The sequence below is a fragment of the Pygocentrus nattereri genome, chromosome 4, assembly GCF_015220715.1.
Source record: "Pygocentrus nattereri isolate fPygNat1 chromosome 4, fPygNat1.pri, whole genome shotgun sequence".
Classification (NCBI taxonomy): domain Eukaryota; kingdom Metazoa; phylum Chordata; class Actinopteri; order Characiformes; family Serrasalmidae; genus Pygocentrus; species Pygocentrus nattereri.
The window spans coordinates 26,615,467-26,643,181 of NC_051214.1; the positions used below are offsets into that span (position 1 = coordinate 26,615,467).

Sequence of the window (27,715 nt, forward strand, 5' to 3'; positions counted from 1 at the left end):
AAAACCCGTGTATGGGAGGAGTTTGGTGAGGCCTTGGAAATTGACTTTAAGTCGGCTCCGAAAAGATTCTGGCAAACCGTCAGGCGACTCAGAAGGGGAAAGCAGTGTGCCACTAGCACTGTATATAGTGGAGATGGTGTGCTGCTGACTTCAACTGAAGACGTCATTGGGCGGTGGAAGGAATACTTTGAGGACCTTCTCAATCCCACCGACACGTTCTCCAGTGAGGAGGCTGAATCTGGGGACATGGGAATAGGCTTGTCCATTACTGAGGCCGAAGTCGCTAAGGTAGTTAAGAAGCTCCTTGGTGGCAAGGCTCCAGGGGTGGATGAGATCCGTCCCGAGTTCCTCAAGGCTCTGGATGTTGTGGGGCTGTCTTGGCTGACACGCCTTTTCAACATTGCGTGGACATCGGGGGCGGTGCCACTGGATTGGCAGACTGGGGTGGTGGTGCCTCTTTTTAAAAAAGGGGACCGGAGGGTGTGTTCCAACTACAGGGGAATCACACTCCTCAGCCTCCCTGGCAAGGTCTATGCAGGGGTACTAGTAGAGAGTCCGGCTTATAGTCGAACCTCGGATCCAGGAGGAACAGTGCGGGTTCCGCCCTGGTCGTGGAACACTGGACCAACTCTTCACCCTCTCCAGGATTCTGGAGGGTTCATGGGAGTTTGCCCAACCAGTCCACATGTGCTTTGTGGATCTGGAGAAGGCATTCGACTGTGTTCCCCGGGGTATTCTGTGGGAGGTGCTTCGGGAGTACGGGGTACATGGCTCTTTGCTACGAGCCATTCAGGCCCTGTACAAACAAAGCTGGAGTTTGGTTCGCATAGCCGGCAGTAAGTCAGACTCAGACTGGAGGGTGTCCGGTTTGGTGGCCTCAGGGTCACATCGCTGCTGTTTGCAGATGATGTGGTCCTATTGGGGACATCAGGCCGCGAACTTCAGCTTTCGCTGGATCGGTTTGCAGCCGAGTGTGAAGCGGCTGGGATGAGAATCAGTACCTCTAAATCCGAGACCATGGTTCTCAGGCGGAAAAGGGTGGAGAGCCCTCTCTGGGTCGGGGATAGGCTCTTGCCTCAAGTGGAGGAGTTCAAGTATCTCGGGGTCTTGTTCACGAGTGATGGTACAAGGGAGCGGGAGATTGACAGGCGGATTGGTGCTGGGTCAGCAGTGATGCGGGCTCTTTACCGGTCTGTTGTGGTAAAGAAAGAGCTGAGCCATAAGGCAAGGCTCTCGATTTACCGGTCGATCTACGTTCCCACCCTCACCTATGGTCATGAGCTTTGGGTAATGACCGAAAGAATAAGATCGCGAATACAAGCGGCCGAAATGAGTTTCCTCCGCAGGGTGTCTGGACTCTCCCTTAGAGATAGGGTGAGAAGTTCAGTCATCCGGGAGGGACTCGGAGTAGAGCCGCTGCTTCTTCACGTCGCGAGGAGCCAGCTGAGGTGGTTCGGGCATCTGGTTAGGATGCCTCCTGGACGCCTCCCTCGGGAGGTGTCACAGGCGAGTCCACCTGGGAGGAGACCCCGGGGAAGACCCAGGACATGCTGGCGCGACTATATCGCCCAGCTGGCCTGGGAGCGCCTCGGAATCCCCCTTGGAGAGCTGGTGGAAGTGGCTGGGGAAAGGGAGGTCTGGGCTTCATTGCTTAGGATGCTGCCCCTGCGACCCGAACCCCGGAGAAGCGGAAGATAATGGATGGATGGATGGATATTTATATTTCTGCTAAGCACTTCTGGATGGATGCAAACTGCATTTCGTTGCTTTGTACTTGCGACATACGCAATGACAATAAAGTTGAATTCTATTCTATTCTATTCTATTATGATAAAAAGTTTCAGAATTTACAAATGACTCCAAATGCAGACAGAAAGCACATTCTAGTTTAACATGTTTATGTACACTAAAATTTGGGTTATGTGTTAGACATTGTGCTCTGCACTCCCCTAATAAACTTTCTGAATTCAGACAAGTGGTGAGCCCTTCCTTTGTACATATAAAAGAATGTGAGAGCACATCTGAGATTTATGGATGAGGCCCCAGGAAAACAACGCAATGCTGAGGTTTGCTGATTTGTCAAACAGAGAGATGCTTTAAATACCTGGCTTACATCTCAGTGCCACATGTGTATGTACATATTGAGCCCAGCCTTGGAACTAGGAGGAGTATATTCTCCTATCTGGATCTCCTATTCTCCTTCCCAGCAATCCAAGTCAAGAGGGATGATGTTTCCCATCCTCTGGATCTCATGGATAACTGTGTTTGTCCTGCATAGACTGCTGTCGTGAAGACCCCGCCACCCGATCAATCTTGGCTTGAACTTTGGCTAAATATAGAAACAGTTAGAAAGAAACAGTTTCAGAGGCAGAGAAATGTATGAAGGAGTGTCTGCTTGTGTGTTTGAGTGTGTTACATGTACCCTACACTGAAAATATTATGGAAATTTTCAGTGTGAAAACAGTAAACACCAGAATCAGGATTCTGCAGAAGAATGTAAAAAATCAACCTGCGCTCTAAAGTTTTAACTTAAAATGAGTAACCTGGCTGCCTTAAGATCTTCATATTAACACATGCTGTGTTAATATGTTTCTTACTCTATGGCATTTTCTTGATCAGGGAACTTCACAGTAAACATTGATACCATTTAGTACCATTTAGTGGCCCTGTCGTGGACTGGCAACCCATCCAGGGTGTTTCCTGCCTTCCACATAGGAGGATAAGCAACTTAGATTGTGTGTGTGTGTCTGTGTGTGTGTGCATCCAGTAGCAGTAGTAAGTAGTAAAACCAAAGTTTTTTTATTTTCCTTAGTAAATAACTCGGGGCGGCACGGTGGCGTGGTGGATAGCGCTGTCGCCTCACAGCAAGAAGGGCCGGGTGACCAGGGTCCTCTCTGTTTGCATGTTCTCCGTTCTGCGTGGGTTTCCTCCGGGTTCTCCGGTTTCCTCCCACAGTCCAAAGACATGCAGTCAGGCCAACTGACATATTGACATATATTGGACATAGGGGGATAGGCTCCAGCACCCCCCCGCGACCCTGATGGAGAAGCGGCTTAGAAAAAGGATGGATGGATAGTAAATAACTTTATAAACACATGAGCTATTATTCTACAATATCACTTTTTTTTTTCTAAATACAGTTTACATCAAATTAAAGTTCATTTTAGGCCTTTATATCTTTCAAAGTCTAAAATACCAGATGGTGTGACCGTCCAGCTATAATTTAATATAAATTTCTAAAGGAAATAGTCCTTTTTGTGTTTTGATAGTGTAATGTAGGGACTGAGGCAGCTTGCAAATACGAGGTAGCTTTATTAGGGGCTGTCCAATACTCATAGTCACAGCAGGCAGAGGTCAAAACACTGGTACGCAAAAGAAGAGGCAGATCCATGCTCGAATAGTAGCAGGGGTCAAAACTCAATAAGCTCAGAATCAGGTTAGGAAGACAGAAATGCTGCAAATACTCAGTGAAAACTAAGGGGTATATAAGCAGCAGTCTTAATGTTCTTGAAATGAGCTGCAAGTGTGTAAGTGAAAAGGAGAGTGGGCAAAGCCTGAGAGAGTCCAGGTCGAAGGAGACATGACAGATTTTAAAATCATACAAATCTTCAAATGTTTTCACCCAATTCACAACCAATGTCCAATTAACGGATAACCTCAAGTGGCATGACCGACAACATTTACTGAGACATGCTCTTCAGTAAGAGTGCGCAGAATATTGCATGCAATGCCAAAGTCAGCCCCCTTTTATAAGTACAAAAACTGTAATTCTGGAGTCGGGTATGACCCCAGGACAGCCATTAAAACATGTCATTAGAAATAATCTTTATTTATTTGTTTTAAATGTGTGAAAAAAATTGAGTTCAAGGATAAAGGTTTATATGGGTGTCTAATTACAAATAATGTTACACACCTTGTTAGTGGTAAATAATGTTAAAATATCAAGATGTTTATTAACGGTTACACCAATAATGATCCTGTTTAAAAATAAGAACTGTAAATACATTATTGCAGATACAAAAATGCACATCATATCCTTTTTAACAAAAATCTTTTAAATGATCATTGAAAGCCTTGTCAATGTCCTTGACTTTGCTGATAACAAAGCAGGTGTTTTCTGGCCAGGTGTTTTGAACATGTCTTTAAGTAAATAAATTGCATTCAGGTGTAATATTCTCTAGTAATTGTTCATCTGACTTTCAGAGTATTCCATTCTCCATCATTTTAGTGTACACTGTACACTATTACCTTGCATTCAATTCATAATCAGCACATGATCCAGGCTCCATGTGAAAACGAAATCTCATAAGGCAGAATGAGATTTACAGCAGTATAAATTCAATTAGTAATATAAATGCACATCAGCCAGTCATGAGATACAGTTTGTACCCAGGCGGCAATGCAATAAATCCTGCAACGGTACAAGAACAAACAGCCAGAAAGTCAATATGCACTAACCCTGTGCCTCAGCATAATTAAACAGCAGGCTCCAGTACATGGTAGTGGCTGTGGTCTCAGTCCCAGCAACAAACAGATTCAATGTGCAAAGAAGTTTTCCATACTGAAGCCAGTGGCCTCATCATTTTTCCACTGCAAATACAAACAGGAAAATCCCTTAACTTTATTTATCTCAATATTACTATTATATATTAGATCAATGGGTAATTACATTATATAATACACACACATATATATGTATATATATATATATATATATATATATATATATATATATATATATATATATATATATATATATACCCACTGGAGTAATACATGATTCCACATAATTCGGGTAGTTCCTCTCTTTTGGCTCACCCCGTATACAATTTTCCAAAACGTCCATTTAGTACAAATTAATCGTTGTTCAGTATCAGGAAAAATACAAGGATACTTTTCCAGACCTCCAAAATTCAGTCTCAGAAGTTGGTTGCACTTTCTGCTTCTCACAATCCAAGTTATCCTAAACACATTCAATGATACTGAGGTCTGGACTCTGGAGTGGCCATTTCATTGCTAAGTACGCCAGCAGCTTTTTTGTTTCATCAGGCATAAGACAGAGTTTTCCAGCATAGCTTAGCTCTTTATCAGCCAACAGCAATAAAGCAATAATAATAATAAGAAGAACTATGGTGCCAGCTGTCAAACCTTGGCTGGTCCACAGCCTTAGTCAATAAGAAATAGCTAGAAGATGGTGCCCAATAAGAACAGCAGCATACAGCAGGATACAGTCCCATTACAAACTGCAACTATTTAGCAATGAAGGTCATTATAAATTTTCTCTAGCTGTCCTGTTCTTACAATAAAACACATCAACAAGTCTGCTCTAGGATGCTACATAAATACTGTTCCAGAGCATCCCTACAGAAAGATCAATACCTTTTCCATCTCCCCAAGGAAGCAGTCAATGCAGTCTTGTGGATATGGAGGGGTCACAGTCCATTCTGTGCTCTTCTATCTTGGCCTGGACATAGTCAGTCACCTTGCCCCACAGACAAAGTATTTTCTGATGTGGTCCAGGCACTCGGCGCATGATCCATGGAAACATGTTATACAACTAGTAACAGAAGAAGACAAGTGATGGCCTTACAGTGCACAATTCACCAACATACTAATCTTTCCTTTAGAATACTCCTGTCACAGAATGCTGACATCCAGTCTTGATCCCAGTAGGGATGAGCAATTTTAAGAAAATGTAGAATTGCATTTGTTCAACCAATAATGAAGCTGCAATTTAAATTGCGATTACTTTCAATAAATTTAGGTCTGTTTTTTTGCCCAAGATAACCAGCACATCCACTTGAACGCAGAACATAGTGTGCCAGACAGCCAGTTAGTTGAGGTTGTGTCATCATGTATACAGTACATGGGTGTTTGGTTGCTTCTGATTGGTCTCACTCATCTACAGGCAGTTCCAAAGCTGTGTGCTATTAAGTTCAATTTCCCCGCTTCAAACTTGTTAAGGCAATGTTACTGATAACATAGGCTAGAACTAAAAGTGCAGATCTTGTGATTGAAAATTGAAATTGAAAAAAAAATCACTTCTAACTTTCAAGCAGTTTAATTTATTTTGTTTAAATTTCCCATGACACACTGGAAGGTGGGGTGAGGGTTTTAGGAGGCTTTTATTGTTGTATTTCCTTATAGTATGGCCAAATGGGATGATATTTTCTAGGAGACCCTTCTTGTTGTCATTCCCTATGGTATGATCAAAAAAGCATAAGGGCTTTTTAGAAGTTTCATGCTGAGAGGAAGCTAGCAGGACAAAATAATCTCAAAATGACCACACTAGTAATTTGGCCAGACAAAATATTACCCTTGATAAAATATATCCAGACATCAAAACTAAGTCTTGCATTGAAACAGAGATCATAAACACATTATTTGACTCATTCAGATCTGGGTTTATGTACCTGGGTTTATGTACACTACTTGTGTATCCCTAGATGCTTCCCTCTGGATACACAGCCTGGTTTATCATTTTCAGCACTGTCACTGCTGTCAAACTGATCACTGAACACCAGGCCACAGGTGACACCGGAGACAGCGTTGTATATCAGGAACTAAGGATCAAAAGGTCTCCCTGGAAAGTTACCATTATATTATAGAATATGCAGTAAATCACAATGTGTGCCTGTCAATGAGTGCTACAGTTCTGGGGTAAAGCTATTTGCATGTCTGGTAGTGCTGGCTTTGATGGCCCTGAATCTTCTACATGAGGGGAGTGGCTGGAAGAGGTGACATGACATTTTTGACATGAACTACCAAAATCCCTTTTTTTAATCACACATTTGAGGCTTTTGCTAAGCATCACTTCCTCCTGAGCTACCTACTCGTTCTCAGACGGCCAGCTACAGCTACTAGGCTCTAAACCTCATTACTCATCCCTCTAGTACAAGAACTAGGAATTTATGGAGTCCTGCATGAGCAGTAATGCTGTCAGCATTTTGAAGGGAAATGTAGGGAGGACCATCATGTGGATTAGAGGATTGGAAGCATATAAAACAGAATTTCCAAGGGCACCAAAGTAGCCAAGCAACCCACATAGCATTAGGTAAACAGTAACTACAGTTATCGAATCTACATGTGGAACAATAATCAATCAGTTTATTAACACTGGAGGCACAAATGCCACAAATCACCAGCATATTAAAGTTATCTGGGTCATTATTCCTTCTGTGTGCAAATCAGGGGAATCAAAGTACTTTTTATGCTGAGCTCATGTCGCCTAGCATGCAGGCGTCTCCTACTGCAGCGTATGAATGAAGCTAAGCAAACACCTTAGTTATTGTTCTTCGCTTAGGTTTTGGATGCTTATATCTCGCCCTTCCACAGGAGTGAGATTCATCCCACCCTCAAATTAGCTGTGCCACAAGTGGTGTGGCCACAATTTACATAGGAGCCATGACTTAATGATTTCATTCCCACACCTTACTAAGTCAGGTTTGCAAGACTGCTTCTATGGTTTCCAGCAAAAATGTTCAAAACCAGTCAAAGATCAACTTTATTATTGCCACTGGTACAAAGAACCAAAAGCTTTCATGTAATTTTAAGACTCCCTATCTAGTGTCTTCTGAGAAATGCCAGGAGAAAGCAGCAATGTAAGCAATTCAAAATAAAAGGAAAGGCATTTAAACTATTTGATGTGTGCGCCGGCTATTTGCAAACTCATTAATGTTTTCAGAGTATCAATAGTAGAAAAATATTTTTAAATATTTTATATATCGCTGTTGTCTGAAGAAAACCTGTATCTCCAATTGGACAACTTTTCAGAAGAGGGAAATAACCTAGTTTTAATGTAAGCCAATGGAACCAGACTTGGTTTCAGTGGACTATATGGACTGGGAAGGGAATGTTATATTTATTAGCTTTCTTAACTTGCTACATTAAACTGTTTAAAAAAAGACAGGAAACTTTGCTTTTGAACGATATGTGCCCTTTAAAGTAAGTTCCAAAGAGTTGCTTTTCAGCTGCCTTAACTTTGCTGGTCGGTGTTACCTTGTTCATGTGAAATGGCTTCATTCAGGTAGTGGCATTCCGGGTGAATGGAGGGCTCTAGGCTTTGTTTTCTGAGTCCAAAATTCCAAAGGGTCGAGAGTGCAAACCTCCTCTGTTGCTTCCAGGCATATCCATTGGAAGCAACAAGCCCTGTGTCACAATACATTCCCAAACATTTAAATCACCTTTCCCTTTACATGCACATGTGTATGTGTGGAACACTGTTAATCACCACTGGAAATTCTACCAATGAACTTAAAAAAGACGGTTCTTCAAGGGTTCTTTAGCATAAAGGAACTGTTCTATTTAGAGCCACAAGTACTAAACACTTAAAAAGATGGTCCTTCTAGGATTTTTAATAAATGGAATGGTTCTACATAGAACCATGAGTTCTACACACTCAAAAAAGATGGTTAGTTGAGGGTTTTTCAAAAATGAAAATGGTTCTATGAACACTCAAAGAACCCTTTGCATGATTAAAGAATTCTTTGCATGGTGTAATAGTTCTTCAGATTAATGGAGAATCTGTTGTAGATGGTTCTATATACAATCTTGTTGAAAATGGTTCTTTATAGCACTAAAAAGTGATTTTCTATTGTTAAAAGTTTGGCATCATCACAATAGAAGAAGCCTTCTTGGTGCTATACAGAACAATTTTTTGGGCTCTTTGAGTGTTCATGGTTCTATATAGAACCATTTTCTTTTCTAAAGAACATGGTTTTTTTATTTCTCGCTGAAACATAAGTTTATGTGCAATAATGTGTTGCTACTGTAACACTGCAATTTCTCTGTGGGATCAATAAAGTTCTAGCTATCTATCTAAGAACCACCAAATTTAAGAGTGCGTACAGAACTATTTCATGCTTTGATCACTTTTTGTAGGGTGAAATGGTTCTCCAGACTGATAGAGAATGTCTTTATATGGCTCTGTATAGAATCTTCTACAGGCTGTGTTACCTCTGCAAACTGAAAGTGGATCCTCGTCGGGTCGATGATGTACAGGTTTCCTGAGGCAGACCCAGCGGTCCGGGAGGAAAGTTCTTTGGTGCTTTATTCCTCACATACTCGAAAAGAAGGACAAAAACACTCGCAAACACCAAAAAACTCTTGACGTCGATCCACTCGGTGAACTGCTGAATGTCTGTCATGTTTAAGACACGAACAACGCACCGCTACGAAAGCTGCAGTGGCCTATAGTCACTCTTTCACTGACCTTCTCAAGATAAGACACAGTGGTCCATATTGCTGTGAAACCCTTAGAAACCAAGAACAGTTTCCGAGCAAAGATAAAGAACAGTTATAGCTATTCTGGGTCTCCAGTTCTACATCTGATCTTCCTCCAGGTCAGTCTTTGGAGAACATATGGGGCAAAGCATCCAGGGGTGTTGGGTAGTTCTGGTGGGTAAGTGCATGTGTACATCTGTAGTGCTCAATATTAAGTCTGCCAAGTATTTTGAGCCCTGAAAGAAATGAAAGGTGTATTCTTTGTATTAAGATAAAACATAAAATAAGTAAACAGGTGTGAGAGTGTATGTTTATGCATATTATCCCATATAGCAGACAGTTTTGGGCCGATTCTAGCTTTCCTATGTGAGTGTTGATTGATTACCAGGAAGATGTTAGGCATGTGGGCCAGAATAGGGCCAAATCTTGGACAGCTTTATCTACATGTCTACATTTATGGGACAATTCTAGTAAATATTGTGGACCAATTATGTAATTGGGTCAGACTGGGACCAGATTTGGGCCATATCCTATAGTTCTACTCCCTTTACAGTGTGTGGGCCAGATCTGGGCTGAGGACCCAGCCATATACTGGGCCAGAACAAACCAAGGATGTGGCCCACAAGTGAGTCAGACAAAATAACTAACAAATAACAAATGCTAACTGGGATATTTCTGTATTTAGCATTACTGGCTTTAAATCTAGTACTTTTCCTCATTGGTTTGCCTTTTTATGTACCTACATTATTTAGAATTTTTGGCTCTTGGTACTTTTCTGTTGAAGTTTATAATCCTTTGATTTAAATTGAACTGTGTGGTCCTGGTATGTCACCATTTTAGAAATTCTGACTGGATATTTTTCATACACATCCAGTTTTTTCATGAGTCTTCCTCTTCCATGAAGTGTTTTAAGAGACTGGTTCTGCATCACATCAGAGCCATCCTCCCACCAACCTTTGATCCACACCAGTTTGCCTACAAAGCAAACACATCCACAGAAGATTCCATCACCACTGCTCTTCACACAGCACTCACACACCTGGAGCACCAGGGGAGCCATGTGACGATGCTGTTCGTAGACTGCAGCTGAGCTTTTAACACAGTCACCCCCCACAGACTGGTGACCAAACTCACAGATTTGGGACTTTCACAACCCACCTGCCTCTGGATCTAAGACTTTCTGACAGACCGCACCCAGTCTGTAAGATTGGGTCTGCATCATTCCTCCACCCTCAAACTCAGCACCGGAGCACCACAGGGGTGCGTGCTTAGCCTGCTTCTCTATGCTCTAAATACTTATGACTGTGTCCCCACCCACTCCTCCAACACCATAGTAAGGTTTGCAGAAGATACAACAGTGGTTGGAATTATCTCTGGAGGAGACGAGACCACCTACAGGGATGAAGTCCAGTTGCAGTGGTCAAGAATGTGCAGCAGAGGCTCTACTTCGTGAGAATTCTCAGGAAAAACAACCTTCAGGAGAAGCTGCTGATGTCCTACTACCGCTCCACCATTGAGAGTGTGCTGACATACTGCATCTCAACATGGTACAGCAGCTGCTCAGTGGCAGAGAGGAGAGCACTGCAGGCAGTCATAAACATGGCCCAGAAGATCATCGGCTGCCCACTGCCCTGCTTGGAGGAACTGTTCAGCACCCGCTGCCGACATCCTGAATGACACATTTCACCCGGGACATCATCTGTTCGACCTGCTGCCCTCTGGTAAACGCTTTAGGTCCATCCCATCCTGGACAGACTTAAAAACGGCTTTCACCCCAGAGCCGTACGGGAACTCAACACTTCCAAACACACACTGATAAGGACTTTCAATAGAGCTCAGTACAAGTGACTGAACACCACTTCAACTCTGTACTGGCACTGACTTCATAGGACACTGTACACTGTTCCAGTGTTCCACTCCACCTCTGCTCTCTTTATCATTCACTGCACTATTTGTTCTGGAGTGTGCAATATATATTCTTTCTGTGCAATAATTCTTAAAATGTGCAATATCTTATAACTCTATAAGCTATTCAGGAATGTGCAATAACTGCTACCTCACTTGCCTGTTGTCTGTTTAGAATATATAGTTTTATAGTCCTTTTTCTTTATATTTAAGATTTTTATACTATTTTTCATAAATCGGCACTTTATATATTTAAGCCTTATGTTTAATTATTTTGTGTGTAGAAAGTACCGTTGGACTGCTGCTCAATTTCGTTGCACACTGTGCAATGACAATAAAGGCATCTTATCTTTTACAATTACCTAATAACCTAATAACAAGAGAAATTTCAATCTTGAGGCGAAGTAAGTTCCCAGAGAACTAAGAGGATGCCATATAACAGTTTCCAAGATGCAGATCCCAGATAAAGCCTAAGCTTAGACCAAGATGTCCAATGGCCATTCACCGCTAGTGCAGTAATTTAGTCTAAGACCAAGCTTTGTCCATGTCTGGGAAACCAGCTCTAAGTGTGCCAATTGACAAAAGCACACGCTAATGGAAAAGCTGGAGATAATTCAGTCCTCCAAAACACGCGACCGTAAATACTCCTTACTCTACTCAATTTATGAAGTGACACATACTTGAACATTGATATTACTGAAGGGGAACGCCACTGATTTTTCACAATTTCTACCTCATTAAATTGCTAAGTGGTAAAAACATTCACACAGAGTGGTTCAATGTGAAAATGTTCCTTTCGTAAGAAACTTACCCAGACAGAATTGTTCACAGTGCTAGTCATAGGAACCAGATGTCTAAAGAATTTAAAGCCTCTAAAAGCTACATTACAGAAAGTTATCACACAAAAGGTTACAACGCTGCCTCAAGTCTGTTCCTTTGCTTTATTGGAGTTCTGAGACAAGCTTTTCGCCTAGAGCAGATTTTTAACATTCAGTTCATGGTGTAGGGCAGGAGTGTCAAACTCAACCACTTTTTTGTAACCACTGACCCGGAGACTGTTGTTTGGGGAAGGGGATCAGAATGCACACTATGCTGCCGTGCATGCTGGGGACCATAGTGCATCTCAGGGTGAAATGGGCTAATAAGAATAGAAAATTTAAGTATTTTCACAGGCCGACTTGGCCTTGTGTTTGACACAAAGGGTGTAGAGGTACATGCAGGTTGTTTAAAAAACAAAAACATTTACCACTATTTCACAATCATTACACATAAAACCTCAGAACATACATGCAGGTCCACTGATTATTTTGTATAATAAATAAAATGGCTATATTTGAGACATTTTAGACATTGTGACCCTTGGTTCCTATCACCACCACTGTAAGGAAATCAGTCAGTATGTTTCTCTACAATAAACCATCTCATATCAAACCACTCTAAAGGGCTTTGTGTACATCTCATTGATTAACGTACATAAAAACGTTTGAACAATTTGTGGATTTTTTTTAAGTGTCTACAATTTTCAGTGCAACACAATTCAACACAATGTTTAGGCAATACTTCCACTCTTTATTTTTATTGTGATACATAAATTAATGCTTATCTGTGGCTTTCTCCCACAGATCTCCTAAAATTATTTTAAAAGGCTTTTAAAAAATTGTGCTAATTTATTTCAAGAAGAAGTAAATAAATGGAATCAGCATCTGTTGGTTATCAAAATATCATGATGCCTCTGTTATGATACTGTCCAACATGAAACCCCAGACATGGAAAACCACAGATCTATATATGATAGGGATGATTTACCATTCCTGTTTTCACTTAACCTCTTATTCTCCAGGGTATATTTTGGTTTGTCCATCTGAATATACATGACCACATTGTAAGGCAAATTATTCTGTATCTGCATTAAATAAATGCAATTTTTTATGTAAAAGATCCCCTAAAATGAACAGAACTTGTGTTTTATGATCATACACATGCTCTTTGTATTATTTTATTAAAATAATTTTTACAGAGCAGATCACTGAAGAGACGCCATCTGTTTATAGTTTATAGCTCAGATTTGTGGAGAAATGGCTCGACTTTCAGTAGAAAACAAAAAGTTCAGCTTCTTTTATTATAAGGGTTTAAAACTACATTACCCATCTATTTGACTGGAAAGAAGAGTTAGAGCTCTCATATGACACCTCCCTTTTGAGTGTAGCTTATGAAATATGAAAGTTATAAAGAATATGACAAAGTGCATTTTGGAGCCACCAGTGGTTCCAAGGAAAACAACTGTCTCATGTTTTAAGCTACAGATTTATCAGTGACTAAAATGCAGAAACTCTAAGGATGTTGTCATTTCTACAGTTACAGAGATGCAGTGATCGATGCATGCATGCTACAAAAAAAATTAAATCCTGTGAAAAGAAAGCAAGAAAAATATTCTTTTCAGTTATATGCATGTAAGTTCAACATCTCATCGTGGGACGGCACAGAGCTGGTAGGGTTTAGGGCTGTGTGTGGCTCCTAATATGTACTCCAAAAGGGGCTCGACACCCTCTGGTGGTCTGAAAGTGAAGCGCTGAAGCAGAGCGGTGAAGAACAGGAAGAGCTCCATACGAGCCAGCTGCTCACCGAGACACACCCTCTTTCCTGGTAAAAATGTTTTATAACATCATTAACAAAAGCTACTTCAAAAAATAATGTTATAGCAAAAAATAATAATGCAATGGATGGAACACATTAACACATTTACCATAAACCTCTGGGTTCCAGTGAAATGTTTCTAAACCATCAGTCTATGCCTGCAGTTGACAGAGTTTACTTACAACTCTTTATTCAAAGTTGGCAAACTTTAAGTATTCATATAACATGTATAACCTATTATTCATAATCATTTAAGAACACAGCCATAATAAAACAAATAATAATTGTTTTTAAATAGTTTTAAAACTATTTAAGTATTGTTATTTAATAAGAATTACATTATGATCTATTCAAGAACATGGTAATAAGGTGTAAATATATGAAAAACCATAATTTATAGGGTACTTATGTTTATATACAGTATCTCACAAAAGTGAACACACCCCTCACATTTCTGCAAATATATTATTATATCTTTTCATGGGACAACACTGTAGAAATGAAACTTAGATATACCTTAAAGTAGTCAGTGTTCAGCTTGTATAGCTGTATAGATTCACTGTCCTCTGAAAAGAATTCAACACACAGCCATTAATGTCTAAACAGCTGGCAGCACAAGTGAGTACACCTCACAGTGAACATGTCCAAACTGTGACCAATTGAGTCGTTGTCCCTCCGGGGTGTCGTGTGACTCGTTAAGTGTTACAAGGTTCCAGGTGTGAATGGGGAGCAGGGCTGTTAAATTTGGTGTTTTGGGTACAATTCGCTCATACTGGCCACTGGTTATTCAACATAGCACCTCATGGCAAAGAACTCTCTAAGGATGTGAGAAACAGAATTGTTGCCCTCCACAAAGATGGCCTTGGCTATAAGAAGATTGCTAACACCCTGAAACTGAGCTATAGCATGGTGGCCAAGGTCATACAGCAGTTTTCCAGGACAGGTTCCACTCTGAACTGGCCTCGCCAGGTTCAACTAAAGTCCACGTGTTCAGCATCATATCCAGAGGTTGGCTTCAAAAAATAAATGCATGAGTGCTGCCGGCACTGAGGGAAATGTGAATTCCACCCTGTACATGTGACGTTCTGAAGCAGAGCATGATCCCCTCCCTTCGGAAACTGCACTGCATGGCAGGTTTCCAACTTGATAATGACCCCAAACACACCTCCAAGATGCCTTGCTGAAGGTAAAGGTGATATACTGGCCAAGTATGTCTCCAGACATAAACTCAATTGAGCACCTGTGGGGCATCTTCAAGCAGATGGTGGAGGAGCGCAAGGTGTCTAACATCCACCAGCTCCGTGATGTCATCCTGGAAGAGTGGACGAGAATTCCAGGAGCAACCTGTGCAGCTCTGGTGAATTCCATGCCCAAGAGGGTTCAGGCAGTGGTAGATAATAATGGTGGTCGCACAAAATATTGACACCTTGAGCACAATTTGTTCACTGTGAGGTGTACTCACTTGTGTTGCCAGCCATTTAGACATTAATGGCTGTGTGTTGAATTCTTTTCAGAGGACAATAAATCTATACGGTTATACAAGCTGTACACTGACTACTTTAAGTTATATCTAAGTTTCTATAGTGTCGTCCCATGAAAACATATAATATTTGCAGAAATGTGAGGGGTGTACTCACTTTTGTGAATTTTGATATACACATACTGTGTGTGTGTATATTATATATATGTGTGTATATGGGTGTGTGTGTGTGTGTGTGTGCTGTTATCCCACGTTTTCATGTCCTTGCTGAAACACAGTTTTAGTTTATAGGCAGAGCCTTATTTGAGCCACACCCCTGCATTTTAGAGCAGGAAGTAAGATGGCATCCCTGTATGGTGAGAAACTAGATTCCATTGTTTTGAAGGAAATGTGATCTGAAGACTGATAATTAGCATGTAACCTTAAGAACGATCAATACTGAAAGTGCCAGTGTTAATGAAATAGGGCAGTTGTGGGAAGTCTGCCTCTGTCTCTACTCCACCCATCCTGCAGTGACCACATACTCTCTCCTCTCTAGGTAAACAGAACTTTTAGTCTTGAGAATAATGTCGGGTCCACGAGTCCAAATGATGTAGAGAGCAAGACAAGGCCGAAGTCTATAATTAACAGTCTTAAGTACTACAACACTACTAGTTAAATAAAGAAAGGCTTTCGTCCTAATTGTGTTTGGCTAAACAACTCAAATTTTCTTTTATTTCAAACTGTAGGAATACACCAAGAGCATGAATACAAAAGAAAATTTACTGCACCTGCAGAAAAAGGAATGAAGGCATCTCTCCTCCTAAAGTTTCCATTAGCATCCAGGAAATGACCTGGATTAAATGACTGAGGTGTCTCCCACTCCGTTTCATCAAACAGAACAGATGTCAAGTTGCCAACCACCATTGTGCCCTGCAGAACAAAGATACCACCACTGATGACAGTCACACAGATTATTACAGCTTTGTTAAACAATACAACTGAATGAATGACAGAGGCTGACCGATATATCAGTTGATATAGATCTACATTGATTGATATTATATGATTTGTATTAACTGATATTGACAGCCCATATCAGAATCAGCGAAAATGAATGATGACTCCTGTTTCAGTTTAAGACAACAACGCAGACTGAACAGGTACATTTGAATTTCAAACCATTATGATTCAAAGAAAACAAACATGTAAAATGTATCAAAATCTAACTTTTACCATGCAAATAAAAAAAAAAAGATAAGATATTTCCCCATTGTGGGGATTTCTCAGTGTTATAGCAGTAAAGGGAGAACAAGGCACTCAAGGAAAAGAGAAGTAGTAACAAGAAGAGAATTAACAATCATGTGATTAACTTTGTTAAGTACTTAAGGTTTTTTCCAGTTTGTTACTTGTTACTATATAGACAATATATAATACTAAAAGTAAAAAATAAGATACAAATTTAAACTATCCACAAAAAAAATGACAATATAAAGAATTATAAATAAATAAAAAGCTAAGATATTTACACTGTAAGGATATTTGCCTGAAATTCACATGGAGCTTTGCACATGAGGTACCGTTTTATGCTACACATGGGATGATGAGGAGTTAACAATATAAACAATTATAAACTTCTTCTTTCGGCTGCTCCCTTTAGGGGTCGCCACAGCGGATCATCTGCCTCCATCTTGCCCTATCCACTGCCTCCTCTACTTTCACACCAACCATCTCCATGTCCACCTTCACTACATCCATAAACCTTCTCTGAGGTCTACCTCTTCTCCTTCTACCCGGCAGCTCCATCTCCAACATTCTTTGCCCAATATATCCACTATTCCTCCTCAACACATGTCCAAACCATCTCAACCTGGCCTCTCTGGCTTTATCTCCAAACTGCTCCACCTTCACTGTCCCTCTGATCTGCTCATTTCTAATCTTGTCCAGCCTCGTCACTCCCAACGGAAATCTCAGCATCTTCATCTCCGCCTCCTCCAGCTCTGCCTCCTGTCTTTTAGACAGAGCCACAGTCTCCAAACCATACATCATAGCAGGACACACTACTGTCTTATAAACCTATAAACAATTATAAACAGAAAGCAAAATAGAGACACTATAGAGATTTTTTTTAATATTGCACATGGAGTGTTGATTCTATTGCACACAAGAAAAGGTGATAAATTCACAGTATGTTCTGTAGGTGAGTGAGGTCTAAAGGGGGGTGGAGGAGGGTTCTAATGGGGCAGTGCTGGTTGTAGAGTCTAACAGCAGCAGGAAGGAAAGACCTGTGAAAGCGCTCCTTCACACACTTGGGGTGAAGCAGCCTGTCACTGAAGGAACTGCCCAGCACTGCCAGAGTCTCATGTATGGGGTGGGAGCTGTTCTCCAGCATGGATGCTAGTAATGGCTAACATCCTCCTGTCTCCCACCATCTGCACTGGGTCTAGGGGGCTTCCCAGGACAGCTCAGGACAGGCCCTCTTATTGAGTCTGTCAAGTCTCTTACAGCCTGGGGGTTGGGGTTCTTGTGCCAGTGATTGTTTTTAGGCTTTTAGGCACTGAGAAAGCCATTTTCAGTGAAGACAAGTATTGAAAAATAAGAGGTAATTAACACTAACAAAAACAAAGAACTGTAGCATCTCAAGGGCTACAATATTTATATCATTTAAAACTGTGAGATTCTGCCATTCTGCTGAGAACTGACAATCATATCACTCAGTACAGCATGGCTTAACTAAAACTACTCAAGTACAAAGTTACATGACAAAACATGAATATAAAATATCAGCTGATATCATTGTTTATAGGAATTTTTGGCCCCATTAAATCAGTATCAGTACTGGCCACAAAATATTCTTATCAGTCAAGCCTTAATGTGTATGCATGTAGATAAACGTCTGATCAAACTCACTTTTGGGATTGAGTATTCTTCTATCTGGGTGTCTTTTGTGGCAGCCCGGACTACGTTGAGCGGAAGGATGTTTCCCATCCTCTGGATCTCATGAATAACAGCGTTTGTGTAGGGGAGGTTCTCTCTGTCCATCACAGATGGCTGCCGTGCAGTACCCACCACCCGGTCAATCTCAGCCTGAACTTTGGCTAAATTTAGAAGATATAAGCTGTTTGCAAAGCAGTGCATGACCCAAAAAAGACTTTATCTATAAACATTCCTAACCAGTAGAGCTTATATATGAACTGAAATATGAAGCTAAATATGAACACAATGAATATTAGAGTAGATGGCTAGAAAAGATATTTTGCCCTGACCCTGTATCTCAGGATATTTGGTCATGTACAGCAGACCCCAGGACAAAGTTGTAGCTGTGGTCTCAGTCCCAGCAATGAAGAGATCCAATGTGCAAGAGCACAAGTTTTCCTTATCAAAACCAGCCGCCTCATCATCTTTCCACTGCAGAGAACATGTTAAAAAGCTGTGAATGAATTGAACCTAATTAGAATGAGGTACAGTGCAAACCTCTGGACATATAGAGCTGGTTTCCAGACATGGATTAAGCCTAGTCCTAGACTAAATTGCAATGCCAATGATTAATCACCACTGGAAATTTTCTTTAGATTTGAAAGAATTATAGGCCTGAGCTGGGTCTGGAAATTGATTTGGCTTGATCTGGGTCTGGGAAATTTAATTATGCTGTATTAACCTTGAGGAGGATTTTTAATCTATTTCTGCTCTGCTTGAGTTTGTACAGTGTGCCCTGTGCTGCCAGTTGAACAGAACTCCTGTTCACCACATCATCTGTTCTTCCCCTGACTGACTGTACCAGTTTGTGAAGAGTTAGTTAGCTAATACCAATTATACAGCAGCTAGTTCCAGGCATGCAAGCTGATTTTTTTTCCCACAAACACTGTATCACTCTTCTGAGATCCCATTGCTACACAACAACTTTGGCAGCTGAAGTCATTTGAATGTTTTTTACTTCTTACTTTGCCACCAACAGAAAATGGACACTCAAGATCATATTTGAGTGACAGCCGATTTGGTCACACTCTGAAGAGGAGACAACACTAAATTTCCAAACTGTCTTCAGCACTGAGAAGCTTTTCAGTTGGCAGCTGCGACAGAAGAACAGCTAAACAACCTGGAATCAGCCAGAAATGAACCCAATACCATTCGCCAAACTAAATGGGCTGGAAGAGGCTTTAGAGACTGGCTGGAACAAAACGACGCTAATATTAATCCAGCAAAAAATGACAAAACTGAGCTGAGCTTGATATTGCCGCAGTTGTACGGCTCAGTCTGTGCTTCAAAAGGCAAGGCTTACAAGAGACTGTACAGCAAGTGGGCGGAGTTTGTTACTCCAACGTAGCAACAAGCTGCCTGTTAAGGAACGAATTTGGCAGAAGGAACTGCTAATATTAAAACATTAAATGCCGCGTTCTTTATACTGTTGTATAAAAGCAATAGAACACTTGAGGTTGTGTATGCTGCAGATCATCACGGCTGTGATGATCGAAAGCGCCCAAATCACAGCTGTGATGTTACTTCGTGATAACATACTCCGTCTTGGGTTCTACTGCTTAAACGTAACACATTCAGAAACCGTGTTAAAGGTCTCATTTAATTAAATGTATGTGAAAAGGGTTCAAAAATTAACATGATCTTGGCAGGACTCTTTTTCTCAGTTAAATAACTAAATATCTGTTTGTTTGTTTTTTTTAAATGTTGGTCGCCCACAGGCTGTTTGGGTGGGTCCCATAAGAAGTAAAACATGCTCTTTTCTTTTCCGGGTTTATGGCCTCTGCTGCCTTAAAATAAAGATATCTAAAGTTTTCCGACAGTCCAAGACACACCCGAGCTTGAAGCTTCTTCAGTTATAAACTGGAGCGATGAGGCTCAGTGCACTAGATTGTACGGTTACATTATGAATTTGGGTGACATTACAGTTTATAGAGAGGAGAGAAATGATGTTGAACATGATGAAATTTCAGAAAAGAAGATGCTTAATTTGTTTGATGCAGAGTTGTTATAGTTTCAATTATTTTATTTTACTATTTCTATTTCTATTTATTTACTATTACTATTTATTTTACTTCACCAAATACTTTAGTTTTTCATTCTGATTTTTGACTTCAGTTTATTTTCAGTAAGTCTTACAGGTGCATTGATAGTTTTAGCTTAATTTTTATGTTTTGAAAGTTTTTCTTTAGTGTTTATTCAGTTTCAGGTTTTGTTTTATTTTTCAGTATATGATTTTAGTATTTATTTTTTATTTATGATAGACACTGGGATATTAGATATGTGATAAGACTGCAATAAAATTAAAACAACAGTAGGCTGAGCTTGATCCAGCTGTTCTTAAAGACAGCCAAACTTTCATTCACACACTGACACATTTTTCAGTAATTCTTTGCTGTTTTAGCATGTAATTAGTTTTTAGTAGTGGACATTATACTTTTGATTTAGTTTTCATGTTTTTGAAAAAAAGGTTTTTATTTTCATTACAATGAACAAGTACATTGTACACGTGTGTGTAGGGGGAGATGCTTTACTCTTATGGGGTGTTTGGAACCCCCTCTAGGCAAACCCTGTTAAACACTATGACATGGACAAACTTTGTGAAGTGGAAGAAAATATGAAGTAGTTATCCTAACAGTTTATTTAACAAACTATATACAGCTACGTTATGAAAAGATAACTGTTAGCTTGCGAACTGATCTTAATGTTCTTCTGTAATGATATTTACTGTTAGATATCACATTAAAATTAGTGCTAAGTACCATAATGCAGATGAAGTTTACTTACTTTGGACCTTTGCAGGTTTATAGTTTTGCTATTGAGCTATGAGTGTGGTTTTCCAGATCCAAAAAGTTTTTAGCTTTAGGAATGAAATAACCCAAGAATAGCTCAGCCAGACTGCACTGAAGTCCCTGTATATACTAATTTATAAGCTTTAGTATGTAAAAAGCCTAGGGTTTTAAGATTTAAGTAATCTTTTAAAATGGAGACACAATATTATGGATGTGTTCTAATTCTAAAATGTACTTATTTATTTACTCATTTAGGTAGTTAGTATATATTATGCACTGTTTTAACTTGGTTAATATCGACAAAGCAGCTCATTGCAGGAACACTTATCTTGGATTAGTTTCTTAGATATGTGATAATGTTTCGCTCCTAAAATAACCAAGATGATGTTTCAGGAGCAGAATGTCGCAGTATACCAGCCCAAATCTTTTTTTTTTATTATTTATATTTTTAAATTGCAACAGCACCAGTTCTTAGAATGCTACTTACTTTTTCCATCTCAACGAGGAAGCAGTCAATATAGTCTCGCGGGTTTGAGGGGTCATAGTTCACTCTGTGCTCGTCTATTTTATGACGGGCAAAGTCAAACAACCTCTTCCACAAAGTGAATATTTTCTGGTGGGGTCCAGGAACTCTGCGCATGAGCCATGGGAGCATGTTATATAACTGGTAACAAAAGGAAACAAGTGTTGGCCTTGTGAATCACGTTCCTTACTGCTTAATCACTGCCCCATTGATGCCTTAAGGTTCATAGAACCAATTTTTTGGCAACTGTTTTAAGGTACTCAGGACACAATAAGCATTTACTCAGTCCAATGGCAAGAATATTAATTTTACAAATTTTCACTACAGTGAAAGAAAAGTTTTTTTTAGCATGACCTGATAATAATGCTTGGTGCACAAACTAAGGCAAAACATAAACAAATGCACATTTTGTAGAGTTCTTTACCTCTTTTATCAAAGCATTATTTTAGAACTCTTGGACTTGGTTGCCATGGGAGTGCAAATACCTGACCCCAAATGCCTCCTTCGAGGAGCACGATTTCATTAATCGTCTTCAGCAAGACTTGAAACTCGTCATCACTGTATTCGAACCGATCTCCAAACACAAGGACAGAGATCACATTGGAGACAGCACTGTTCAACAGAGCTCGAGGGTTAAATGGCCGTCCTGGAAAAGAAACAGGACTGATTGTTAAGCTGGTAATGTTGTTTCTAGTTCATTGACCTCTAAGAATTAACCAGCCATGTTAATATGACAGTTCCAGTCAATTCGTATGACATGATTAATATATGTGAACATTTATGAAAACCCAGCAAACAAGCCCAGATGAGGCCCACTGTGGGCACCCTAAATTTGGCTAACAGCACACTGACCAGGTGGGCCTCTGCAGAACTCAGTGGGCACTCTGATTTAAGCTAGTACACAACACATTAGCCCATGTGCCAAGTTTTCTCAGTTGGGCCACTGCGGTTTACTCCTGGCAACACATTTAGCCTATCCTAGAGAAACCCAACCTGGGTCCACTCTGGGTTTATTCTATGTGGGCCACCATGAGTGAGCCTTTGTACTGGGGCTCGCCCAAGTGAACAAGTACACCAGAAACCAAGTACCAGATTTCACTAGTCTGGATCATGGGAACACCAAGAGGCCCACAACATCTTGCCCACAATGGCCATGGTTGAGACTGAAACGAGCAAACACACAGATGGTGATTACAGATTCATTAAACAACAAGAAAAGTATCAGTGATTTAGTATAGTGGGTTAAGATGCAGTACTGCAGCCTGCAAATCCCATCAAAGTTCACTGTTCCCATGAAAGCTCTGCCTGGAATGCCTAACACAATATCTATTTAAGATTTAGCATGGTTCTCGTTTATTCAGTGAGCTTCTGATTAGCTGAGAAACAACGGAGTTACTTGAATCTGCAAGATACTGTGTGATGGTAGAGACCAAAGACACTTCTCTGTTGTGAAAATATTATTTTCAATTGCATAAAATAAACATGTCATAAACTAAAGTAGACACTCTCTCAACACTTCAGTTCAAGCTCACTATGAGGCCTATCCACATGAGGCCTGAGCCCACAACTGATTCACACAGGCTCTGCATAGGCTTGTTTACTACATATGCAAGCACTGCAAACACACAAAATAATTTCAGACTCAGTTTTGTCTTGGTGCAAGTAAGTGCAAGGAATATCTTTGGGTTACATATGTGTAAAATGTAGAGAAGTGAAAATACACTGTTGCTGTTAGAAAACAACAAACAAACAAACAAAAACAAACTGTTTTCAAGTAATTCTACAGGAGAAAGCAAAAATGTTCTTAAGTTACAATGTATGTTAATGCAAAGAGATTTTATTTCATGTAATTCTGTAGCATTTCTACTGGTCCCTTCATCTTGGGATTTTCATATACTATAAAGAACAGCTATGTTTGTGATGTAGAACAATAAAAAATTGGAAAAAATATTATGGACAGTCACAATACTTTTGTACAATGTTAAATTGTATGTGACCTGGAAAGTTCTTTACTCCGAATGCAAAGCCTCATTACCAGCAATCACTGGTAACAGATTACCTTTACTGAATAAAAATGTGTGTATTATAGTCAACTGAGTATCAAAAACCCAGGTGGTTGTTGACTGTGCAACACAACACACTCTTTAAAATAACCCTGAATTGTTTATCAGTACATAAATAACTCACATTTGTAATAGATTAAAATAGCTGTTGTTACCTTGTTCATTTGAAACAGCTTCAGTCAGGTAACGGCATTCCAGATGGATGGAGGGCTCCAGGCTTTTCTTTCCCAGTCCAAAACTCCGAAGTGTTGACAGTGCAAACCTCCTCTGCTGCTTCCATGGGTATCCATTGGAAGCAACAACTCCTGTTTGTCAAACAATTTTCAGTAGAGTGATCTTGCCTCCCATTTCTATTCTTGTTATGCTATGCTAATGCATATCACTGCTGCCGGAACAAATTCTTGTATCTCTTGACTTAACTTGGAAATGTCTGTTACTCTTTACTCTTTTTGAAATGTGTGTACATTTCATGATGAATGGACTAAAAGAAATGGCCCAAAATTACTTGGAAAAGAGTCTGGTTCTTTTGACTTATATTAAAAATAAAGTTTGTTTTTTCCTCCTCCTGTAAACTATTTTGGAGATGCAAGGTTTTGTTCTGACAGCAGTGATTTGGTGACTCATTTAATCAACAAAACATATGCAACAAGGAAAACAGTAAATAACAAACACGTTTATAATATACAATCTCCCATATGAAAGGAAAACCTTAATATCTCTGTAGATTCTAGTGGTGGAACAAACAACAAAAATCATGTACTTGAGTTAAAGTAGAGATACCCAAGGTAAAATATTACTCCAGTAAAAGTAAACGTTTCTCCTTTTAGACCTCCACTTGAGTAAAAGTAAAAAAGTATTTGCCTTCAAATGTACTTAAGTATCGAAAGTAAAAATACTAAAAGATTAAATATGATTTTAATGTCCTTTTATCATTTTTGTAACAAGACTCTTGCTCCATCAACTCATTTTAGGTGAATATTATGATTATATTATTATATTATTCTCAAGGTCTACTATTTTTATTTTAACAGTGGCAATAAAACGCCGTCATAGAACCGTATGCTTGCTTCACACTTCTTTGGTTTTGACTTTAAAAAGAAAGGTCACAATTTTATGCACACATAAGCCTAAAGAACTACAGATTTCGCAAAATGTAGTGGAGTAAAAAGTCAGATATTTGACTTTGAAATGTAGTGGAGTGAAAATAAAAAGTCATGGAAATACTTCAGTAAAGTAGAAATACACAAAAAAACTACTTAAGTACAGTAACTAATTACATTTACTTTGGTACTGTCCACCACTGGTAGATTCTCCCAGACCACAATGAGATCAGATGGAAAGACAAAGGAGACTTTAAATGCAAAACTGCCCAGTAATCTTACGTCTCCTCTTGAGATTCAGTTGAGACTCCAGTAAAGTCAGGCACTGTGCTCAGATTTGCCAAAACAATAATAACATTTATGTTTATCTGCAACTTTAACTGTCATTTCATCCTTATCTCTCCTGTGTCTCATGTCTCCTTGTTGTCTAATGCTATTTTTCCTAAGGAATTTTAGAAGAATTACCTTTACATCACCTGAGCCATTGAAGAGCAACTTTAGAGCAATGGAATTTTTCTCTGGGCTGTAGTGTATCAGCATGGGGTGATTAAAGGACAGATTACAATTGATTGACTTAGTTCACTAGTCTTACCTTTATCTCCAACAGTATCACGAAGCATAGGGACATCTGGGCGATCAGCATAGTACTCCCCCTGATCAACATACACCTTTTTCACTACCTCGTATCCATTCAGCACAACAAGCCTCGGGCCAAACATTTGAATACTGAAAACACTCCCATATTTTTTGGCATACTGAAAAGGTGAGAACACATTACAAATGAATCACCATAAAATCGAGAATTTCTCTCAAGGTCACATGCACCTTTTTCCTATATGCTCATTGTTTCACAAAAAAGGTGAAGTTAACTGCCCATTTTGAATGTCAACTGACATTTTGTCTAACACGGAGGTTACGAGGCCTTCCTGAGGGAAACTGGGTCTATTAGAGCAGGACACATAATACAACATGCAGAGAAATTATGGGAAAAGACAAGACACTGAAATGTTTCAGAAATTAAGATACAATATTCTTCTGCTTGTAAACTTATTTCTTGGTTGCAATGTGTGTGTAATACTCTCTTCTGAAAGACTTAATCTTCTCTTAGCTAGGTCTTTATAAACTCTCTCTTCTCCAGGATGTTGTGTTGTACCATGCACACTGTTATTAAAAATACAAATAGCAGACATTGAGGAAAAGTCGTAATATTTCAAGAAAAATGTCACAATGCTTTGAAAATAAAGTCTTACTATTTTGAGAAAAAAGTTGTACAATTATGACGTTAAAGTGGCATTAATACCAGGAAAGGTCACGATATAATGAGGGTGGTGAGGATTTGGTGGAGTTATACTTTCATATCGATTTCACCCCTAAAGAAATACTCAGCCTCCCTCTCTCTTATACCCCTTTAGTATAAGATACGGCTGAAACGGCTGTGGAGGAGAGGAAACTGTGTTTTTTAGAATAAAGAGCCAGACGGACTTGGAGGAAACTGTGTTTTTGTTTTGTCGAAGGAGAATCGCATGCAGGGTCGTCTACACGGCTATCAGTGGCTACATCTCCGCATCATTCAAAGAGGACATGAAGTTTCACAGACAACGAGAATGACGATCAAAATGATCGGTACACAAGGAGACAGGAGTGTGTGGAGCTCCAGCGCCAATACAGCAACCGAGACCCCAACGCGTTATGGCAGCGCGCACCCCCCAACCCCCCCCCCCCCACCCCCAACTCAAACACTCGCTGCATAGAAAACAACTCACTCTAAAACTAGCATACTTTTAGAAAAGTGCAATTCGAAAATGGCACGCAGAAAAAACGTTTTACTAATCGTATTTCAGTGACAGCGCTGACATTGGCTTCCTATTTGCCAGCTTTTAATTCGAATTTTCCCTTTCCTCCTTAAATGGTGCAGCTGTTACGTTCTGTTGCCTTCGCCGGCTGCGCCCGAAACGGACTGCTGCGCCATTTAAGGTGGAACGGAAAACTCAGCCAAACTCAGCTTCGTATTCCAGTCGCTTCAGTCTAAAAACAGAACGGACGGAAACGTCAGTGCAGCTCAGCATCAGCGTCACCCTGCACTGCTCTAACTGACGTGATATCTGAGCTAAGAGAGCGCTAAATCACACCGCGTTACTCGGACTCGCTGACATTGCCGTCAGGCGATAGAAGGCACTTACCCACCTCAGAGAGCTGAACGTGAAACTTCTCGAAATCGAATTGAGGAATGTTTCCTATGAAAGGAAAACACGGCGGTCCGGGAGGAAAATTCTTCGGCGCTTTATTTCTCACGTAGTCGAAGACAAGTAAAAAGACGCAGGAGAACAGTAACAGGCTCTCCGTGTCAATCCACAGCAGTAAGTCTAACAGCTGAGTGACCGCCATGATGGACCTTCAGTGTCCGTCAGTGGAACAAAGCTCAGGCTTGTAAACACAGCGTGCGCGGAAGCTGCGGCTGACCTTAGATGACCTGACTTTAGATATGAACGATATCACCGTGTTTAATCGTGGAAAGGCAGCGCACATGAGAGCTCTTGTCATATGAGCAGAGGAGAGAGGTGGGAAAAGTGCCAAAGAAACGTATGGGTGCTTGTCTGTGCTGAGGAACTGGGAACGAAAATTGCCAAACACCTTTTAAATGGCACTAAGAATTTTTCCTGCATTGTTTATGAGTTTTTGAGGGAGAACGATCTTTTTTCAAATGAAAAGACTAGAAATGAACCGAGGGATTCCACAAGGCCATCACCAAAGGAATACACACTAAAAGCTTGCAGACCTCATATATTTTATATATTTATGGGGAGCAGGGCTGTTAAATTTGGTGTTTGGGGTAAAATTCACTCATGCTGGCCACTGGATATTCAACATGGCACCTCATCTCTGAGTGGGTAGCACCTTTGCCTTCTATGCTGTAGACTGGGGTTCAATCCCCCACCTGGGTAAGCTCCCTACACTATACCAATTAGGGTCCTTGTGCAAGACTCCTAACACCACCTTGGCCTCCCTGTGTAAAACAATCAAATTGTAAGTCGCTGTGGATAAGA

At 40.2% G+C, this 27,715-nt stretch overlaps 1 protein-coding gene across 1 annotated transcript; it reads right to left on the bottom strand.

The window, feature by feature from the left end:
• Positions 1-13,279: 13,279 nt before the first annotated feature.
• LOC108415355 (cytochrome P450 2J2-like) lies at positions 13,280-27,587 on the bottom strand. The gene is made up of 9 exons (XM_017688405.2): positions 26,856-27,587; positions 25,264-25,426; positions 23,727-23,876; positions 21,994-22,154; positions 21,473-21,649; positions 18,487-18,628; positions 18,131-18,318; positions 16,012-16,153; positions 13,280-13,767 (listed from the first exon to the last, which is right to left on the bottom strand). Exons 1-9 carry the CDS (start codon positions 27,054-27,056, stop codon positions 13,592-13,594), a joined length of 1,500 nt encoding a protein of 499 aa, XP_017543894.1. The 5' UTR covers positions 27,057-27,587; the 3' UTR covers positions 13,280-13,591.
• Between the last annotated feature and the right edge of the window lie 128 nt (positions 27,588-27,715).

What these genes read in the sequence shown, in the direction of transcription:
- LOC108415355 (XM_017688405.2), bottom strand. Translation starts at nt 27,056, where the DNA reads ATGGCGGTCACTCAGCTGTTAGACTTACTGCTGTGGATTGACACGGAG. An exon ending in TGATACTGTTGGAGATAAAG is followed by an intron (nt 23,877 to 25,263) that starts GTAAGACTAGTG and finishes TTTGACAAACAG; the next exon opens with GAGTTGTTGCTTCCAATGGA. An exon ending in AGCTGTTTCAAATGAACAAG is followed by an intron (nt 22,155 to 23,726) that starts GTAACAACAGCT and finishes TTTCTTTTCCAG; the next exon opens with GACGGCCATTTAACCCTCGA.